The sequence below is a fragment of the Xenopus laevis genome, chromosome 1L (assembly GCF_017654675.1).
Source record: "Xenopus laevis strain J_2021 chromosome 1L, Xenopus_laevis_v10.1, whole genome shotgun sequence".
Lineage (NCBI taxonomy): Eukaryota > Metazoa > Chordata > Amphibia > Anura > Pipidae > Xenopus > Xenopus laevis.
In genome coordinates this window covers 158,298,538-158,319,418 of record NC_054371.1, presented here as the reverse complement: position 1 = coordinate 158,319,418, position 20,881 = coordinate 158,298,538, and the positions used below count along the sequence as shown (strand labels likewise).

The window sequence follows — 20,881 nt, the reverse complement described above, 5'->3', positions numbered from 1 at the left end:
AATATCCCGTAAGAGTTTGACAAGCCCGGGGATTCATTTGCAGGTCCTATGAAAAGTTCACAGCCTGCCACTAGCCAGGAATCCATGACCGCTTTCCGCTTATTTGAATTTACCTCTCAATAATAGCTCAGAGCTCATCCACAAAAGAGCAGTCACATGGTAGGAACATGTGGCCGTGACGTCAGCAAGGTCCTTTCCGAGGATAGGAACTAGACGCTACGACGCAACAATCATGGCGGATGCTAAACGTGGGGACGAGGGAATAGAAGCCCAGGGTGTAGGGGATGAAGAGGAGGAGATGGAGTCTGAGGGAGAAGGATCCGCGGATGATTCCTCTGAGGGAACAGGCCAATCTTCTTGTGAGGAGGATGATGAAAAGGAAAACGAAGCGGAGATTCAGAGGCTGGAAGAGCAAGTAAGACTTAGACTAAAAGGCCGTTCTAATATATCATTGTTTAGTATATATATATATATATATATATGTAATATGTATATGTTTTAATACCCCTGCGATATTAAGGCCTGCAAGTTGTTCCTGGTAGTACAGCCGTGCGTATTGCGCCGCTATTGTGCCTCTCTGTAACTTTTCACTTTTACTCACCAGTATACAAGTTACACCTCTTGGGCAGCCTTATCATGTCCATCACATATATGCTGTGATCAGGTGGGAAAATATACCCCCTCCCTTTTCACATGAGCTCACTCAGTTGGACATATGTGCCAAATATTGCTTGTATTCTTCTTCTTTTTTTTACACTAGCAGACCTGTTTCCAGGGATTGAAATTAAACTTTTAGTGTCTGTGCTGCAGGGACCACTCTTCTCAGAAGCACAGGGACATAGTTAGCCATAGGTATCCCTACAGATTTTACAAAGCGGCAAAAAGCTGCCTTTGTTACGTTTAAGAGGCAAATTTAAAGGGTCACGATCGTTAAAATGTAATATAATGTTAATCATACTGAAATAAGAAACGTTCTAAATACAATCAATTAAATATTCTGTACTGTTTCTGATATAATCACGTTTATTTTAAAGGAAAACTATACCCCCCAAACAATGTAGGTCTCTATAAAAAGATATTGCATAAAACAGCTCATGTGTAAATCCCTGCTTCATGTAAATAAACCATTTTCATAATAATATACTTTTCTAGTAGTATGTGCCATTGGATAATCATAAATAGAAAATTGCCATTTTAAAAAATAAGGGCCGCCCCCTGGGATCGTAGGATTCACTGTACTCACAAACATACCAACAAACCATACATGTTAGGTCACATGAGCCAATTAACAGACAGAGTTGTGTCTTTTGCTTCCACACTTCTTCCTGCTACAGTTAGAGTTGAAGTATTTCTGGTCAGGTGATCTCTGAAACAGCACAGAGACCATCACGAAATGGTGGCTCAAGGCAAGAGATGTAAAAGGGCAATATTTACTTAAATATATATTCCAGTTTGGTAAGATTCTTTAATATGCCACTTAATATAATATGAACTATCTGTTGCTTAAGTGTTCATTTTGGGGGTATAGTTTTCCTTTAACTATCTCTCTCTCAGCATCTGTTTCTCTTCATTCTGTCTTCATGCAGGAGTTGGGTGTCAGATATTCATTGACAGTTAGATCCAATATATCTTGTATATACCCCCTATAAGATATATTGGATCTAAAGCTCCACATAGAGGCAAAGATTTTTCTTGCCGAACGACCGATTTTAGGGAAGTCCGACCAATCCTTCGAAATTATCGTGCGGTTAGTGGGATTCGAATGATCGTACATCTCACGATTTTTCGGCCAGGTTAAAAAATCTTTATTGGTCGCAGTGCAATCTATCTGTTTGCAGGGACAAGCAGGCAACTCTCTGCCTCGAGCTGTCAGACTTTCTCCTTCTTTCCAAATGCTTCTTAAAGACCTACCTGTTTAAAGAAGCTTATTCTATGTACCTTAAAGGGATACTGACATGGGAAAAAAAACATTTTTTTCAAAATGAATCAGTTAATAGTGCTGCTCCAGCAGAATTCTGCACTGAAATCCATTTCTCAAAAGAGCAAACAGATTTTTTTATATTCAATTTTGAAATCTGACATGGGGCTAGACATATTGTCAATTTCCCAGCTGCCCCAAGTCATGTGACTTGTGCTCTGATAAACTTCAATCACTCTTTACTGCTGTACTGCAAGTTGGAGTGATATCACCCCCTCCCTTTTCCCCCCCAGTAGCCAAACAAAAGAACAATGGGAAGGTAACCAGATAACAGCTCCCTAACACAAGATAACAGCTGCCTGGTAGATCTAAGAACAGCACTCAATAGTAAAAACCCATGTCCCACTGAGACACATTCAGTTACATTGAGAAGGAAAAACAGCAGCCTGCCAGAAAGCATTTCTCTCCTAAAGTGCAGGCACAAGTCACATGACCAGGGGCAGCTGGGAAATTGACAAAATGTCTATCCCCATGTCAGATTTCAATATTGAATTTTAAAAAAATCTGTTTGCTCTTTTGAGAAATGGATTTCTGTGCAGAATTCTGCTGGAGCAGCACTATTAACTGATTCATTTTGAAAAATGACAGTATCCCTTTAATAAATCAATCATTGCTGTATCATAAATCACACAATTGTTTCTAAAATCCTAATGTCTCAATTGTACTCTAATCTTTTGTTTGTAAACTCTTAAATTGTAGGGCCCTCTAATCCTATTGTACTCTGTAAACCTCTGTTTGCTATCCACCATTTATTCCCAGTTTGTTATAACTAAGGAAAAGCACTGCGTACCTTTGTCGGTGCTATATAACTAAATGGTGATGAAGATATTTGGTCTTGAAATTAGAAGTATGCAGATTTGTGGAGCAGTGCTTTGGAGACTTTGTAGTGTATTTCTGGCGGTTTCTGACCTACACTCCCATAAACTATACCTATTTCCTATTGGCCCATTCAGGAGAAGTGGAACTTTTCCAAATCTGTTGTATTTTGTGCATAAAATTATGTTTTTGTTATATGTCTATTATGGAAAATATTATTCCTCCTCTCCCTGTTTAGACATTCAGAAGTCTATCTTGTTAAGGAATTTTAAGGAAAATTATAGTATATTTTGAAAGCTTGGGTTGTCCTAAAAGCATGCCAAATGTTCAAAAACTGTCTGGCAATAAAAGTACTGCAAGTGACCAAATTGGCTGGTAGTGAAAGGGTGAAATTGCAGGTGTAGGAACAAAATAGTTACTGATCACAGAACAAGTTATAATATTTTTAGTTTTTCTAATGTGCATTTATTTTATTTTTCTGCTGTTTATTGTTTCCTAATCATGTTCTGTTTTTCCTCTAGTTATCTATTAATGCCTTTGATTACAACTGTCATGTTGATCTCATCAAACTGCTGCGACAAGAAGGGGAGCTGGAGAGGCTTAGACGTGCACGGCAGAAGATGAGCGAGCTTTTTCCATTAACTAAAGGTAATTCTCTTTACTTCAAATAGTTTGCATTCTGTAACAGGCGCTTTGTCTACTTTATCTACAAGTAATTACAGCCGTCAAACAGGTGGCACTGCACATGAAGAAAAAAAAAAATAGAGCAGGTAAAATACTGATTCCCACTGTCCTGTTTTGCTAAAGAAACTTTTAAGCTGGCCATAGATGCAAAGATAGTCGCACGAAAATTTGTTTCGTATGGCTTAGGACCGTGCATCAATTGTCCTCGTCATTTTTCATACCATGGCGAACGGTCCTTTAACCGACAGAAATTTTCTAACCTGTTCGATTGACTAACAATGATATCTCTGCATGTATATCTGACAATATCAGCGAGTGATTGTCATGCTTTTTCTAACCAACCTCAATGTTAATGTAACTATCAAACCATGATGGTTTTGCTCTGCTACATCTTTCTTTGCTTTTTTTTTTTTTCATTTTGAAGACATTCCATTTTACTTCTCTGTTTAACCCTGTGAAAAGTCTTTCCCAGTTAATATATTACAAATATGCCCTTTTACTTAAAACTATATAAGCTACATATGCTATAGACTTAAAGGGGTTGTTCACCCTCAAACAACTAGTGGTTTTCAGATAGATCACCAGCAGTAACGACTTTTTCCAACTACTTTATATTTTCTATGTGTGACCGTTTTTCTAATATTGAAGTGTAAAGTGTCATTTTTCACCTTCTAAAGCAGCTCTGGGTAGGGGGGTCACTGATCCGGTAAACTGTTCTAAATTGATTCATTTAGTTGATACATTTGTTATCTTTGTCCCTGCTGAGCAGAATCCCTCAGTTTCATTACAGGCAGCTGTTAGAATTGATACAATAGTTGCTTATCCTCCAGAGCTGAAAAATGTATCAACTAAATGTTGCAAATTTATTGTAACAGTTCAGAATGCACCTGAATTACTGAGCTGCCAGAGACCGGAACATTCAACTTCAAAGGGGCCATATACCATACATTTCACTTTCTGCCTAAGCTACAGAGTAGTGATTTGCGGGCCGGCCCGATACCCGTGGGTTTACATCTTAAATGGAAGCCAGAAATCGGGCGCGGGTGGGAGTCTGGTTTTACCCAACACGCCCATCACTACTACATAACAGCCAGTGAGGAAGGAATGGGCATGATTGTGATGTGACAATCAGTCCTTCCCTGCAGACATCTGTTAACCCTTAATGCTTGTTTTTCCTTCAGCGAACTGCTCCTTTCACTCCTTCTGTCCTGTTCCTTTCCCCCTTCCTTTCCTGCACTGTTCCTTTTTCTCTTTTTAAATATTTTGCATTGGATATTTTAGTAAAATACCATAAATTACTGAAGTGTATATATATGAATACAAAGTTTTCCCTCAAAAAAAAAAGTTGCATAGGATTGCGCAGCAGACTGAAAGGAGTTTATAATTAGATACATTACAAATATTGCTTATTTTTTGTGTCTTTGTGCAGAGATTTGGCTGGACTGGCTTATGGATGAAATGAAAGTTGCAGATCAAGGATCCTGCCGTGAGAAAGTTTATGAACTCTTTGAACGAGCAGTGAAAGACTATATATGTAAGTCTGTAAGCGGAAGATTCTTGTGTAATAAGATTTTAAAAAGCAAATGTAGGATATGTTTTTTTTTATATTGTCGTAAAGCCTTTTTGAAAGTAATAATGCAGAGCCTAATCTGGTAACTGTAAACAATATTCCGATGTGTAAATGTTCCTGATGCATTTTTATAAGTACCAAACCTCATTATTTCAAGTTAGACAGATTAGCAATTAGTAATTTTGAAAATATACAGGAAATCTAGAAATGCTTGTTACAATGTATTGCTTGTTGTTTCTAAGGTCCAGAAATTTGGCTGGAATATGCACAGTATTCGATCGGTGGTATGGGAGAGGAGGGTGGCATTGCAAAAGTTCGCTCTATCTTTGAGAGAGCACTAACTGCTGTAGGACTTCATATGACTAAAGGATCCACACTTTGGGATGCATACAGGGAATTTGAAAATGCGATCTTAGGAACCATACAGGTAAAAATACTACTTATTCATCAGAGGCATTTAATGATACAAGTACTGGTGTGTGCAGTTCTATGTATGAACTAGATCATCAGATCTTGCTGAGGCCAGTGTAGCAGTTAAATGTTTTCAAATAACTCAGAATAAATGAACAGCTATGCCACTATCTTTTTGTAGAGTCTAGTAGCCAATCTACAGGGTTATTTTATATTGGGAGGCAAATATGGAGGAGATGGTAAGAATTTCATTGTCATATGCAATGTGCAGTGAAGTTAAATATGATTGTGTGTGTGTGTGTGTGTATATATATATATATATATATATATATATAATATTTATATTAAAATATAATAAAAATGCTTGTCTGCATTGCTTACTTAGCCAGTGCCGGGCAGCATCCCTTCACCAGAGCAGCAGCAGATGCTACAGGCACAACTTCAGCGGATCCACACACTATTCAGACGTCAGCTTGGTGTACCTCTCTTAGGTATGGATGTAAGCACATACATTTTAACTTACATAGCTAACATAGCTAGCTTTAGCTAACGTGTGAATATAGAAATGGGGTATAAATTTAATTTTAATAAAATGAATTCTGTATATATTGAAGTTACAACTTAAAGAAAATTGGTATGAAAGACAGACTTATTTAAGTAGTAATGGCTTAAATTAATGTAAAAAGGGGGATAAAGTGAAAACTTTTTTTAGGCAATATTTAATACAATTTTATTTAGACCCAGTAAAGTAACTACAGTAGGACCCAGATTTTACGTATCAGGATTTTAAATTTACCCAGGATGGACACCTGTTTTCCGCAGTTCCATACATGCAAGCAGCATCTTGCCCGAGATTTTACATTTTCCTGGAATTTATGCCATTTTGATGCAGTCCCCTGTTAAAAGTATAGTCGGGGTTCTACTTTAATAATAATATTGTCCCTATGTCACTAAATTTAGGAGCAAATGTGTGACCATACCCTGTGCAAGAGCTTATGGATTCAGTTTCATATCAAGGCCGTTTTAAAGTAAAGATTTGTTCCGTGACACCCATGAACAACAGTGTCTCCTTGTCTGTCTGTCCTTGTTAATCGCTATGAGACTAGCCTGTATATAGATTAATCTAAGATGATCATATTTTCTCCTGAAGTCATGGTCTTTATGTCTGGGTAGCTTCTCTTGAAGGAACACCTGTAATGTATGCTTTGCCTCTGCTTTTACCTGTTGTTAACGATATCTTTCTCCATTGTCGTCTTGGGGGACACAGGAACAGTTGGGTATAGCTAGTACCACTAGGAGGCAGGACTCAACAAAGAAAAAATAGAACTGGCCCCTCCCCTGCCGGCTATACCCCCCAGCAGGCGGAGCCCAACTCAGTTTTTTTGTTGTGTCCTCAGGAGGTAGGATGTGATTATTCTACACGTAGCTTATGTATATTGGAGAGGCCCAGGACCCCTACACTGAGCATCTGGTCTCTGAGGCCATCTTCCTATGTGGGATTTTCTCCGGGGTACACAGGGTGTGCACCTGCCACCAACCGTACAGCCTCTAAACTGATGCATTCCTCCACAGGTGGAGAAATGTGGCTGGCTGGATGACACAGAGGGGGGCATGTAAGTAAGAGCAGCTTGCTCTCTCCCTCTATCTCTACCACACGCTGCGCATTCTGCTCAAATAGCGCAGGAGTGTGTCTCTACCCTACCGCTTCTCACATATGACTTACACAGCCGAGACGCGCCTGAGGGGTGCAAATTCAGAAAGCTGTTCAGGGGCCCCAAGGGGACATAAGCGCCACTAACGATATTCATACTGGGCTGGCGTTACGTGAAACATGATTCAACTTACGCTCTGACAGGAAGACATTCTACTTCTGGGTTCAGCACACTAGTATACTGCGCACTCCGGTTGGCGCCAAAGTTCCCGCTCGGCTCAGATGGACTGGTCGGCGCACAGTGGGGTAGCAGCTGCCATTATTGAGCAGGACTGCTCCGAATTACTGGTTTCCCTACCACTGCCTTCTCTACTGCCGCTGCAGGCGAGGTCTCATTACAGCCTAAAGATCTTGAGATAAAGAGGTTTTTTCTTTTTACAAGCCGTTAGGCTTAACAGGTATTGAGACATCATGTCTGAGGGTGCTAGTGAGGGCCTTTTTCCTAGAGGTTCAGCAACTATAAGATCAGTCCCTCTAGACAAGCTCTATCCTCTCTAGAAACTCCTAGGGAAAAATCACACAAGCGGAGAGCTCCACTCGCTTCTTCTTCAGAAGCGGAAAGCTACTGTGAAGGCTGTGATCAGTCTTTTTCACCACCAGATCCAACTCTCTCAGAGGGAGAATTATCCCAGAGTGTTCAGGAGGAAGACTGGCCACAATCACATTCATTTAAGGCCGTAGACTCACTTATTCTGTCAATGCTACACACTCTCAATCTCCAGGAACCTGAATCCTCTTCAGGAGCATCTACTTCCCTTTTCAATAGACACAATAAGGTGTCACCAGTTTTTCCCTCCCACTCTCAACTAGATCAGATAATCCAACAAGAATGAGATAAGCCAGAATGACGTTTCCAAGCTAACAGAAGTGGATGCTCCAGTATCCAGCCTTTCGAAAAATACAGCTTTACCAGTCTCTGATGCTTCTTCATTCAAGGATGCAATGGATGAAAAGCTAGGACTGCTACGCTCAGCCTTCATCCCTGCGACTAGCCCTTGCTTCGGCATGGGATAGCAGAGCTGTCCAGTCTTGGTCAGACTCTCTGACACTATTCAGTTGGGGTCCCCACGTCATATCAGCTGATATGTCGTCCAAGAAGTCTCTGACTTAAATCCCCTTCAAGGGCAAGTTGCTTTTTGGCCCGGATCTGGACAAGATCATAAGCCAAGCGACAGGCAGCAAGAGCACCTTACTTCCTCAACCAAGAACACGTCCTTACTTTCACAGAGGCAAGTTTTTTCAGGGCCCACAAAACCAGACCACCAGAGGCTCTCCCCCTTGTCATTCAAACTCAGGAAGCGGTCGTAGGGGGGCAGGGCAAGACCAGAACCTCATGGCAAAATCGTAAAACTTTCACCAAACCCACGGATATGACCACTTCAGCATGACGGTCCTAACTCGGGCCTGGGGGCCGTTGGAGGAAGATTGTGTCACTTTTCAGCCGCCTGGCTTTCTCTGCCCCAGGATCCATGCGTACACAAAATAGTGATGCAGGGATATCATTTGGAGTTTTCTGCTCTTCCTCCTTGAAGCTTCTTTATGTCCAGAAGTCCTCAGGAACCTATCAAACACAAGGCGTTCTAGGATATCATAATAAACCTGCTCAAAACCGAGGTGGTCATTCCAGTTCCATCCGGAGAAAGATTCAATGGCTACTACTCAAACCTCTTTATAGTGCCCAAGAAGGATGGGTCATTTCGTCCAGTTCTAGATCTGAAAAAATTCATTCACCCGCACAGGTTCAAGATAGAATCACTTCGCTCAGTCATTGCAGCAATGTCTCCGGGAGAATTCCTGGTATCTCTGGACATAAAGGACGCATATCTACATGTTCCCATCTTCCCTCCTCATCAGAGGTTCCCTGCACAATCGAAAAGTACAAAACTTCTTCGCCAGATACCGGGACCCGTTAGCACAGGGGCGGACGCCCTAACATTGGAGTGGAACTTCACACTAGCCTATGCCTTCCCTCCTCTTCCAATCCTATCGAATGATCAGAAAGCTTCAGATGGAAAGGACAATATTTTATATCTTCGGTTTTCAAGTTAAAAATTTAAAATAAAGGTTAAAGGTTATACATTCTTAAATTGTGATGACTTTGATACAAACTGAGTTGGGCACCGCCTGCTGGGGATATAGCCGGCAGGGGAGGGGCCAATTCTCTTTTTTCTTTGTTGTGTCCTGCCTCCTCTTGGTATCGGCTATACCCCAGTGTTCCTGTGTCCCCCTGAAGAGAGAGTGATTTAACGGTGAGTCCACAAAATCTCCTTTTTTTTTTTCTCTGTTTCCCCTCCAGACATGACTTCAACATATGCTGAATATGAAGAGTGGTCAGAGGAACCAATATCAGAGGCTCTGATGCAAAGTTATAAAAAAGCCTTGCAGCAGATGAAAAAGTGCAAACACTATGAAGAGGCTCTGGTATGATCTGTCAGTCTGCATCCCAAAATCATCTTTTAGTTTTTAAAGGAGAAGGAAAGCTAGTGAAGCAGTTTATTGCAAATAGATTAGCCACAATAGTGCAAGCAGAATGCTTAACCATACCTAAGAAAACCGCTCTAGAAGCTCTCTTTTCTTTAGGATAGCAGCTGCAATACAAGCTTAGTATGAGTCTTCCCCCCCCCTGCTCACTCATAGCTCTGGGCTCACATTACAGCAGGGAGGGTTGTGTCGGGAGGGGAAGAGGAACAAACTGAGCATGCTCACGCCCTGGGCTAGGAGCTTTAAGATAAAGGCAGGAAGTCTGATACAGAAGCCCATGTATACACATTAGTAGGAAAGAAATGCTGTTTATTTTATTTTGATATTTATATAGATCTTTTTGATAAAGCTTACTTAATTTTAGCCTTCCTTCTCATTTAAAGATAACTATAGCTGAGCACTTCTTGTGTAGAGAAATAGCGTGGGGAGAAAAAATAATTATTGGTGACTGAAAAATAGAGGATTGGACTTTGACAGTTAATGGGTAACATATAGCAACGCCATCAACCACTGCAACGGGGATCAGAAACTGATGTTTGAGGCTGTTAAGGTGCAGTCAAGACATTCCACAGTGGTTCAGCACAGTGAGCAGGAAGTTGTATAATGGATTTCATTTAATAGTAGCTCGCAAAAAGGTGTGTTTAATAAATTAGGTAAAAGTCAATTGCCTGTGTATGTATGTACAACTTGCAAAGGGAGCCACAGAATTAACATCACCTGAAGTCAGTTTTTGATACTAGGGCTTCACTGTGTCTTTCAGTATCCATAAATTAAACAGTACAGGGTATCTAGTGGTGGTTTCTCTTGCACTATACTATATGCTTGGTTTCTTGGGTTGGTGATACTTAGCTTTGTTTTTATAGTAGCACACATTTCCAAGCTTGTACTTGGCATTTTTAGGTTAAATAAAATAATAATCCTTTTAAATGGAATTTATCAGGATATTCAAGGTAACCTTAGTGTCGGACAGGTTGCCATTAAGTGCTTTTATATTTGTATCCAGACAGTCCTCTGTATTCAGAAAGGGACACTGCCATTCTGCAGTTATTTTTTGCTGACTGGGTCAGTGACCCCTATTTGAAAGCTGGAAAGAGTCAGAAGAGAAAGGCAAATCATAAACTATAAAAATACATTCTATAAACATACTAGCGGTACAAGCTGGGTCAGAAAACGCTGTAAGCCCCCATGTGTTTGATGGTTACATAGACTCTTGAAGTAATTTGCAAGCAAAAGACAAGCTTCTTTTCCCTGCATAACTGGTTTACTGCCAATGTAGAAGTCATTCATTGATTTTAGTGATACTGCATTTACTAGACATTTAAAAAGATACAATTCATCCTTGGGTTTAGTGAACAGTTCATTTTAAATGATGTGTTTCTTATACATCGGACTCTATTTAATATACATAGAAAGAATAGCCATAGCATTTAAAAAACATAGGTGACTTTAAAAAAAAAAGTGTGGAATATTTTGCATACCTGTTTCTAGACATCCTGTTTCCATTAATCTTTTCAGCTAGCTGCAGAAACTCCTAAGCTTGCTGAATACCAGGCTTACATCGACTTTGAAATGAATGCAGGGGATCCAGCTCGCATCCAGCTTATCTTTGAACGTGCTTTAGTTGAAAATTGTTTAGTTCCAGATCTGTGGGCACGATACACTCAATATCTCGTAAGTATCAAGAAGGGAGGAAAGTCCACATTTAAGCATTTCATTTTTATCAAAATAGCTCATAAATGAAAGAGCTATTTTCCATATAAAGAAATAAATCTGTATATTTTAAAAATGATCCAGAATGTTATTTATTGAAGTATGGCAGCTGTTTTCTGTAGTAGTATTTTATTCTAAAATGAGTAGTGCTGTGGAAATATTGGCAGTTGTATTATGACACTCTTCAAAATTGCTGGCCAGACTGGTCAGTTTTTGACAAATCGTGTTACTGCAATTACTCCAAATGTGTTTTTAAACTATTTGTAAGGAAGCTTTATTGGTTAATTTAACAATTGGATAGCCTGTCCTAAGCCCATTATTTAACTCTTACAGGACAGACAGCTAAAAGTGAAGGATCTTGTGCTGTCTGCACATGATCGTGCAGCCAGAAACTGCCCGTGGACAGTTGACTTGTGGAAGAGGTATATCCTTGCCATGGAGAGACACGGTGTAGACCATAATATTGTCACTGGTAAATACTTTTATTTGCGTTTAGTAGTTCCCCCCCCCCTTTTTTTTTTCTTTTTTTTTTTAGTTTCCCTGTTATTTAAAAGTACTTTTTAAGTTAGGTTAATGTCCTATTCTTAACAACTATTCAGCTGCTCTTCATTATTTATTTTTTTAATTATTTGTCTTCTTCTTCTGCCTCTTTTAAAATGTGAGATGGGTTCACTGACCCGGAAGCCGCAAAACTAATTGATCTGTGAGGCTACAATTTTGTTTGCATTCTTGGTGTTTATTATCTTTCTATTTACACCCTCTACTATTTCCCAGCCTTCTTTAAATCACTGCCTGTTTGCTAGGGGAAGTTGGACCCTAGCAAACAAATAGCAGCTTAAATTCTACAGTGGAGAGTTGCTGAGCAAAAAGCTAAATAATCTAAAAAGCATAAATAACAACCAATAACCAATTTAAAATAAGTGCCTTTACAATACTAAAAGTGAAACATCCCTTTAAGCTCTCTTCTGCTGCAGGTCAAAAATCTATGGTATTGACTGTCAAGTACCTAACTTGCAGCCATGTAGATTGTTTTTCAATCTTCTTTTTTTTTTAAAAAAAAATGTGTAGTAGTGCATGCCTGGCAACAGGTGGCTCGGCAAAATGAAAGAGGCAAGCACTCTGTTTAATATATATTCATTGAGTCATTGGTTCTCCCTCCAACAAAGGCCTTAACTTTTAGCATCATGTAGGCCATCATATATTTTTAATTTGAGTGGGGTAAAAAAGAATGCTGTTTCCCTTGTACTACCAAGCAGATAAAGTGTGGTCCCTAAAATTTGGATCTGGGACCCAAACCAGTTGAAGGGAGACCTAGCCTATCATAACATATAGCAAAAGTATATATGGCTAGAAAGCTCCTATTTTAGTAGTATTTGTAGATACCAGAGTTCCATTTTATGAATGGCTTTAAAATAAGAATGTATGCTTCTTTTTCTCTCTACTTAGACAATTTTGAGAAAGCTCTGAATGCTGGGTTCATCCAGGCCACCGATTATGTGGAGATCTGGCAGTATTATCTAGACTATCTTCGAAGGAGAGTTGACTTTACAAAAGGTGAGCAGGTTAAGACTTTTAGTATTTAGGACTAATGAGCTTATTTATAAAAATGAAAGCAGTATACAATTTACTACCTCCATAAAAAAAACATCATATAATTCCAAGCTTTCCTCGTGTGTAAATGTTTTTTTTAACAAACCGTTTCATGGCATACAGTGCAGCAACATAAAACATTTTCTTGCTATGTTTTTTTAAAGGCTTTATTTAAACTAAACCAACATACATTGCAGATATATATACATTGTGGTATAGTTTAGTACAAATTGCAGTTCTTCTAGCATTTAGTACATTAAGGCAGACATAGGGGTTTATTTATCAACACTGGGCAAATTTGCCCATGGGCAGTTACCCATAGCAACCAATCAGTGAATAGCTTTTTAAAGCCAGCTGCAAGTAGAACAATGAATGCAGCAATTTTATTGGTTGCCATGGGTTACTGCCCATGGGCAAATTTGCCCAGTGTTGATAAATGACCCCCATAGTGTTAACAGGACTTACAAGTAGCTAGTACACTGTAATAGGGTGCGGTTTCATGTGGGTGACCTTTAGAGTTGCACCGAATCCACTATTTTGGGATGGGAAGGGGAAAACAATTGTTACTTGTTTTGTGACAAAAAGTCACGCATGGGTTCGGCCGGGCAGAAGGATTCAGCTGAAAGCGAATCCTGCTGAAAAAGGTTAAATCCCAAACCGAATCCTGGATTCGATGCGTCCCTAGTAACCTTAGAGACTGAAGTAGTGGGTTTCAGGTTCTATTACCTTTAGGCATAGAAATGCTCCCACGCTTGCAATACTTCATCATATTTTGTGGGAAAAACTCCGACAGAGATATATAAGTTTAATTAAGGGGTAGGGGTTTTGCAACCATTCCTTGAGTGTTGGTTGTATAAAAAAATAAAGTAAAGGATTACAAAACATACGTCTTTGGTTGTTTCTGGGTATAATATCATCAGTTATTCCCAGAAGGCACACCTCTGGGGAAACCACATGAGGGAAGTTGAGTTTAGTGCAGAGTTCATGTATAATTTTCTACCGGTGGGGGCATGACCAGGGAGGGGGCAGTTTTCTGTGTCACCATACCTTAATTTTCATTTATTTAATGGGTCCTGGAATAGTGGTGGAAACATAGCAATAAGATTGCTGTTTTATTTGGTGACCAGTTTTTGATGAACATTGGCCAATAGGGTACATTCTGAGTTGTGTGGGTTATAGTCTGTTTACAGAATTGTTTATGGAAAGCATTTCATAGTTGTAAGTAGGCAAAGAATAATGGTTGATCCTCTGGCTTGACTTCAGTTTCTTTAGTTGCTTACCATATTTTGACCAGTGCTCATAATGTAGTAGTTCATTGGGGTGATGTAGTTGGGAGTTACCCCATAATGGGGTAATGAGGAGAGGTACAGGTCATCTTACCCTTTTTTTAAGATAATCCAGACTTGGAAGTAGAATAATAGGACTGAATCGTCCGGATCTGGGTCAGATATTTTCCTGTGTAGAGTGTACTGCAGGGTTGATATAGATCTTATGATTTTGAGGCCTGAGATTGTTGGAGGTAGTACTTAATAGAATGGTTAGTGCATCCATGGCCAGGGCATATAATAGCAGTGAGAGTGGGCAGCCCTGCCTAGTCCCCCAGTGATATTGAATGAGGCTGAGCAGATATTGTGCATTCTTACCTGCACTCTCACATTGGTATAGTTGTATGACCTGTTTTCGCCCAGGCCTAATCTATTTAGAATGTCCCACGGAAAGGGACATTCTGCCAAATTAAATGGTGGCATCTAGAGAGGTTAATGCTCAAGGTTAAAGAGATACGGACACCAGAAATAAACTGGTTTTTTTTTTATCATAACATAACATTGTCTTTGCATATTATTTATTACTGTACCATAAAAGTATTTGCTCAATGCTGTTATATTGCTTAGCTCACCCCCATGTTACTTTAGGAGGGGGCTAATGAGTGTGCCCCCCACAGTGGCACTATCGGAATCCCTGCTATTTTTCTCATGACCTGTTCCAGTACCTTTAGCTGGAATGGTGGAAGTTCATATATGTTTACAATGTTCAGTGGCTTGTTTGCTACTGTACATGCAAGAGCGGCAAATCTGCCCTGTGGGTCAGTACATAGGTCAATTAGCTCAAACTGGAGACGTAGATTGAGGTACCTCTGATATAGAGGTAGCTGAGGGCCACCCAGGGGTTTTTCTACGCCAGAATGCGTTGACCCTCAAGGTGCATCTCCTGCAGAAGGAGGAAATGGAGTTTACATCTTTTGAGATAGTCAAACACCATGGAACAATTAACTTTGGATTGTGGTCCTTGTAACTTCCATGATCCAAGTCCAAAGGGTTCATTGAGTCTATGACCTGACATGCGGGTATTTTGTTAAGGGAGCAGTAAGATTTAAGTCACTGACCATGTTGTAGTGCACCTGACCTGAGAAGACTGAAACAATGTGTACCATTCACAAAAATATGCATTCTGTCCGCAAACAAATAGAAAAAAATGTTCCTTGCTGACCCCGCCAACTGTTATTTGAGGAATGCCTTTGCCCAGTAACAAAATAAAACTTGTGATATCAATACTGGGGGTACTAGTTGGCTAATGTGTGATGTGCACTACACAGTCCAGTTGAGGGATTGAGGTGTCTAGTTACCACACCTGGGTGAAGCTGTAGTACAAACAGAGGCTCAATTTTTGCCAGCAAAGTTCACTGCAATAGGTGGTTAGGTGAGTGTAAGGACACCTGGTGGTATGTGTAGCAATAAGGAGGTGGGCAAGCTATCAACCAAACTAAGTTATTAGACTTTGTTGTTGTAGTGCCCAGAGTTTGTCAGGGCTGTCTGGTGCTACAGTGTAGGTGGCACTGTACTCTGGCTAGGATAGAGGTGAGACCCCACCCAGTTATATTATATCCCTGTCTGTGGAACTGAAATACCACACATTGTTTGTTTTAGTTCCCATTTGCACCAAAACAATGAATTTGAGTAACTTAAATTTTTTGTTTGCAACAGACTTTAGAGGGTTGAAATATGCCGTAAAGTGTGATATCCATTGCAGTAAAAACCTAAGCCATTGTAAGAGGCTTCTCCCTTGGTTTTTCATACCAGCAGCTGCAATCCATGACCTTACCATGTGCTTACTTTTTTTCCTTTCTGTATACGTTTTTTTTTTTTTTATAATATAGCAACATATTTGTTTAAAAGAGAAAATGTAAACTAGGCACTAGCCCCCAGGAGCAGTAACCAATAGCAACCAATAATATGTTTGCTTTTAAACAGGTGAACAGTAAATGCTACCTGTTGTTTGATTGCTATGGGTTACTGCTCCTGGGCAAACTTAGTCCCTTTTATTATATAAACCCTTAGGTATGTTAGACTGAAATCACAAAGTTCAAAAGGACAAGCTATTAACCAAGCTAAAGTTATTGGGCTTTGTTGTTGTAGTGCCAAGAGTTTGTCAGGGCTTTCTTGTGCTACAATGTAGGTGGCACTGTACGCAGTCACGTCTAAGTGCCAATGGTGGTAGCAGTCTAGCACCCTGTCATTAGACTATGAAGGCCTAGTGCTGTGGCAGTTCGAGTTGGATTTGGTGGTATTATTTGAGAGCTCAGGTGTATATATAAAAACAAAAAAGGTTGTGTATTTATATAAAAAAAAAAAAAGTCAGTCTGTTGTCTCAGAAGGAGTGCCAAAGAAGTAGGTTCTGTTCACTTCTTGGTTCCTCAGCATAGCCAGATAGTGGCATATTTGATGTTTACTCTTTACTCTGGTAAAGGTGTTGTATTGCTTTTGGAGTTCTGCAGAGAAGTCAACATAGACAGAGACTCTGGTATCTTCAAACCTGATGCCCTTCGCTTTTCAGGCTGCTGTGAGTGTTTCCTCCCAGTCCTTTTATGACAAATGGGCAGGGGGTGCACCCGTTATAGGGTTGCAGCCTGGAACCTGGTGCACCCGCTCATTGGCAAAATGTTGGGAGAAGTTTACATCCTTAAAGGGATACTGTCATGGGGAAAAAAATTTTTTTCAAAATGAATCAGTTAATAGTGCTGCTCCAGCAGAATTCTGCACTGAAATCCATTTCTCAAAAGAGCAAACAGATTTTTTTATATTCAATTTTGAAATCTGACATGGGGCTAGACATTTTGTCAATTTCCCAGCTGCCCCATGTCATGTGACTTGTGCCTGCACTTCAGGAGAGAAATGCTTTCTGGCAGGCTGCTGTTTTTCCTTCTCAATGTAAATGAATGTGTCCCAGTGGGACATGGGTTTTTACTATTGAGTGTTGTTCTTAGATCTACCAGGCAGCTGTTATCTTGTGTTAGGGAGCTGCTATCTGGTTATCTTCCCATTGTTCTGTTGTTTGGCTGCTGGGGGGGAAAAAGGGAGGGGGTGATATCATTCCAACTTGCAGTACAGCAGTAAAGAGTGATTGAAGTTTATCAGAGCACAAGTCACATGACATGGGGCAGCTGGGAAATTGACAAAATGTCTAGCCCCATGTCAGATTTCAAAATTGAATATAAAAAAATCTGTTTGCTCTTTTGAGAAATGGATTTCAGTGCAGAATTCTGCTGGAGCAGCACTATTAACTGATTCATTTTGAAAAAAAATTTTTTCCCATGACAGTATCCCTTTAAGTTTATCACGCAGCCAGTTCTCTGCATGGGGTATCTCCTTCTACTCTCTCCGGTGTGCCCACCAGTCTGTTATTCTTTTGCTGCCTGTTGTCATAATCCTCCTGCTTAGTGGCTTGCTGTTTTTGCATTTGCAGTAGGTTTCTGGTCTGCTGTTATCAGCGAGAGTTTAGCTTTGACCTATTAGTTTTAAGAGTACAGGGCAGTGTGTCATTTTATAGGTGATAAAGTAGTAGTTGTATGAAATGGTTGTGAAGAGGCCGGAGGGAGGAGGTTTTAGGTTGTCTTCAGTGCAAGGTGATCTGCCAAAATTTTGGGTGCTCTCTTGGTTTGTGACGCAGGTGAACTGTTCCAGCTTTGTTGCTGTGTCTGACTTAGTTTTGTGACTTTTATTGCCTCCCAACTATGTTGGTGTAGCTGTAAGTTTCTCTAGCAGTTGGTTTGGCACAGTTATGGGGTATCTGTATTGCTTGTCAAGATTATGGGAGACAGAGCTCTATTGAGTCACATCCTTTCAGGAAGCCATCCTGGCCATGTCCCTCTGCCACACATTTTTAAACAAACTTTTAAAAATACACCACCAAGTCTAATTTCATGCAACTTGTTGCTCAATCTGATAATAAAATATTTGATTTGTGCTTGTAGTATATTTGGTTTCTGTAATATGCATGTAATCTTTAGTTTTCAATTGTCAGAAGTTTAGTTTGCACCACTCCAAACTGAAGACTTTGCACTTTTTAAGTTGAATGAGCCTTATTTAACAAGCAGTACCATTTGTCAAGCTCAAAGCTTAATTTAATGATTATCTTTCTTAAAATCCCAGTTTTTTCTTCTTTAGGAGTATTATAGTGGTAACATAATTTTTTTTGTTTGACAGATTCCAGTAAAGAGCTAGAAGAGTTGAGATCTGTATTTGTCCGTGCTCTTGATTACCTTAAGCAGGAAGTTGAAGAACGTAAGTTGAGATATATTGTTTGCTTTCCCTGTTTCTTTAGAACATCTTGAGATAAATTTCTCATCTGTGTGTTCTGCATCTAAAAATCACTTAAAGGAGAAGGAAAATATTTTTGTGCTTGAGTTGCTAAAAGTTATGCACCCTCAAGTTATTGCATTTATTTACCTGACACGCTTTTTTACTAGCACCCATCTTTATGTGTTGAAAGTGTGGAGGGTATACAAGGAACTTGGTTTCTTAATCCAATCTGGTTAGATAAATCAGTAATGATTTATGTATTAATACACAGTTTTGATTGTTTTATTTAGTACTGTGCTTAGCAGTTGGATTTTAAGTGTTTTTCAAGTGTATGGTTAATTTTCTGTAAAATACATCACTTTTCTCGTTTTTAACTTTTCCTTTTCAGGGTTTGGTGAGAGTGGCGATCCTTCTTGCAGTATAATGCAAAACTGGGCTAAGATAGAGGTGAGACCCCACCCCAGTTATATTATATCCCTGTCTGTGGAACTGAAATACAGGTAAAGGATCCATTATCCAGAAACCAGTTATCCAGAAAGTTTGGAAATTACAGAAAGGCTGTCTCCCATAGACTCCAGACTAAGATGTAATTAATCCTTATTGGAAGCAGAACCAGCCTATTGGGTTTATGAAATGTTTACATGATTTTCTAGTAAACTTAAGGTGTGAAGATCAAAGATCCATTATTCGGAAAACCTCCAGGTCCGGAGCATTCTGGATAACAGGTCCCATACCTGTACCACATGTTTGTCCATTTCCAAAAAAAAATGCATTTGAGGAACTTAAATTCTTGTTTGCATAACTATTTTTTGCAGTAAAAACCCAAGTCATTTTAAGAGGCTTCGCCCCTGGTATTGCATACCAGCAGCTACAATCCATGAATTTACAGTGTGCTTGCTTTTTTTATTCATTTATTACTTTTTGTATACATTTTTTTAAAAATTTTTTAAATATCAAAATATTTTTTTTTAAAAGAGAAAATGTAAACTATAGTTTTTTTGTTTTAATCCTTTTTCTTTGTGGAATCGATCAAAGCATCCTCTGGCTGAACAGGGGGAAGCACTCCACTGATTAATCTTTTGTTGGCACAAAAGATCATGTTGGCTGGTATTTGATTTCCAGTTACCTCATTTGTGCCCATTTGGGCAAAGCAGTTGGTAAGTCAGCTTCGTCGCTATGAACTAGTCATTTTGGTAATCATTAATTTAGAAATTTCCAATTCAGTTCAGCCATCAAAGACCAAGCTGCATGCCTCCTTTAGTAATTATTTAAATATCACGTGGGGTAATTTCGTCACTGCTCCTAAACTGGATTTCTCTATAAATATGTCTATTTAATATATTTTGCATAGATCCCTACTTGGATTATCACTATGATTTGAATTTGCCTATAGGAACATCTGAGTACACCTACATTTTGTAACTTGATACTCTCCAAATCTGTTCATTTAAGAAGTCTGAGTACCGTTTCAGTCTATACGTACAAAAAAGAAACAGATGTGTACTAATTTTTTTGTAAAAAATACATCTATGGGGCGTGTTCTGACCACTAATGTGAGCATGCCTAACTTCTAGAGCTCCGCTCAAAACCCTGTGACAATCCTGAATAACCTGCTCAATGTGCATCACAACGGAGCTCTCTTGGAAAAGTTTGCCCAAGACTTGACACAAAACGGCACCGGTCCAGACTAGCACACAAGCAGTATCTGCTCTTCTGCAAGTTCCACAGAAAAGGGTCCTACATTAGCTGTGACAAAGTCACCCGCACACCTCCTACCCGTGGAACCAACTCTCTCCAATGCTATAATCAGTGAATGATGCCTGTACAATCCTCATCAATACTAAAATGGAGGCAAATGAATCTCTCTATCATAAAGCACGATCTCCAAAAATTATGGGGACGAACAACTGCTGGAGTCTCAAGTAAGATTCCTGCAGATACCTACAAGAGCCGTATAAGAAATTGGTGGTGGAGTGCCAACTAAGACTGATGATCTCAAAAACAAACTACGTCTTGGCAACATGCGATTTGTCGGTATTCCAGAGCTTGCGGAATGCAACACTCTAGAGGCCTTCATCGAACCTTGGCTAAAGGATACCTTTGGAATTGCACAACTTTCCTATCAGGCAGTCCCCTTCTGGAGCACCACCTAGGCCATTAATTGCCAAACTACTGAATGCTTGGGACAAGCTACTCTCATTTGTCGGGACAAAGGGACTCCTTCGTTTGCAAGCTACCACCATATGCATCTTTGTGGAGATTCAAAGGCAGGATTTCTAGTGGAAAGAACCATCTCGGCACAGCAGGCGTCACCTACGCCATGTTATATCCTGCCAGACTCCGGGTTCAAGACG

The 20,881-nt window shown here is 39.7% G+C and overlaps 1 protein-coding gene across 1 annotated transcript in view; it reads left to right on the top strand.

Moving 5' to 3' along the window:
- The first annotated feature begins 93 nt into the window (after positions 1–93).
- Positions 94–20,881, top strand: part of sart3.L (squamous cell carcinoma antigen recognized by T cells 3 L homeolog) — a 37,107-nt gene continuing 16,319 nt past the window's right edge. Inside the window, exons 1-11 of the mRNA XM_018260856.2 lie at positions 94–415; positions 3,316–3,442; positions 4,908–5,012; positions 5,291–5,475; positions 5,845–5,950; positions 9,467–9,591; positions 11,167–11,322; positions 11,695–11,833; positions 12,808–12,915; positions 18,432–18,509; positions 18,916–18,974. Coding sequence (XP_018116345.1) covers positions 233–415; positions 3,316–3,442; positions 4,908–5,012; positions 5,291–5,475; positions 5,845–5,950; positions 9,467–9,591; positions 11,167–11,322; positions 11,695–11,833; positions 12,808–12,915; positions 18,432–18,509; positions 18,916–18,974 — 1,371 coding nt within the window. The 5' untranslated portion in view covers positions 94–232. The remainder of the gene's footprint in view (positions 416–3,315; positions 3,443–4,907; positions 5,013–5,290; positions 5,476–5,844; positions 5,951–9,466; positions 9,592–11,166; positions 11,323–11,694; positions 11,834–12,807; positions 12,916–18,431; positions 18,510–18,915; positions 18,975–20,881) is intronic.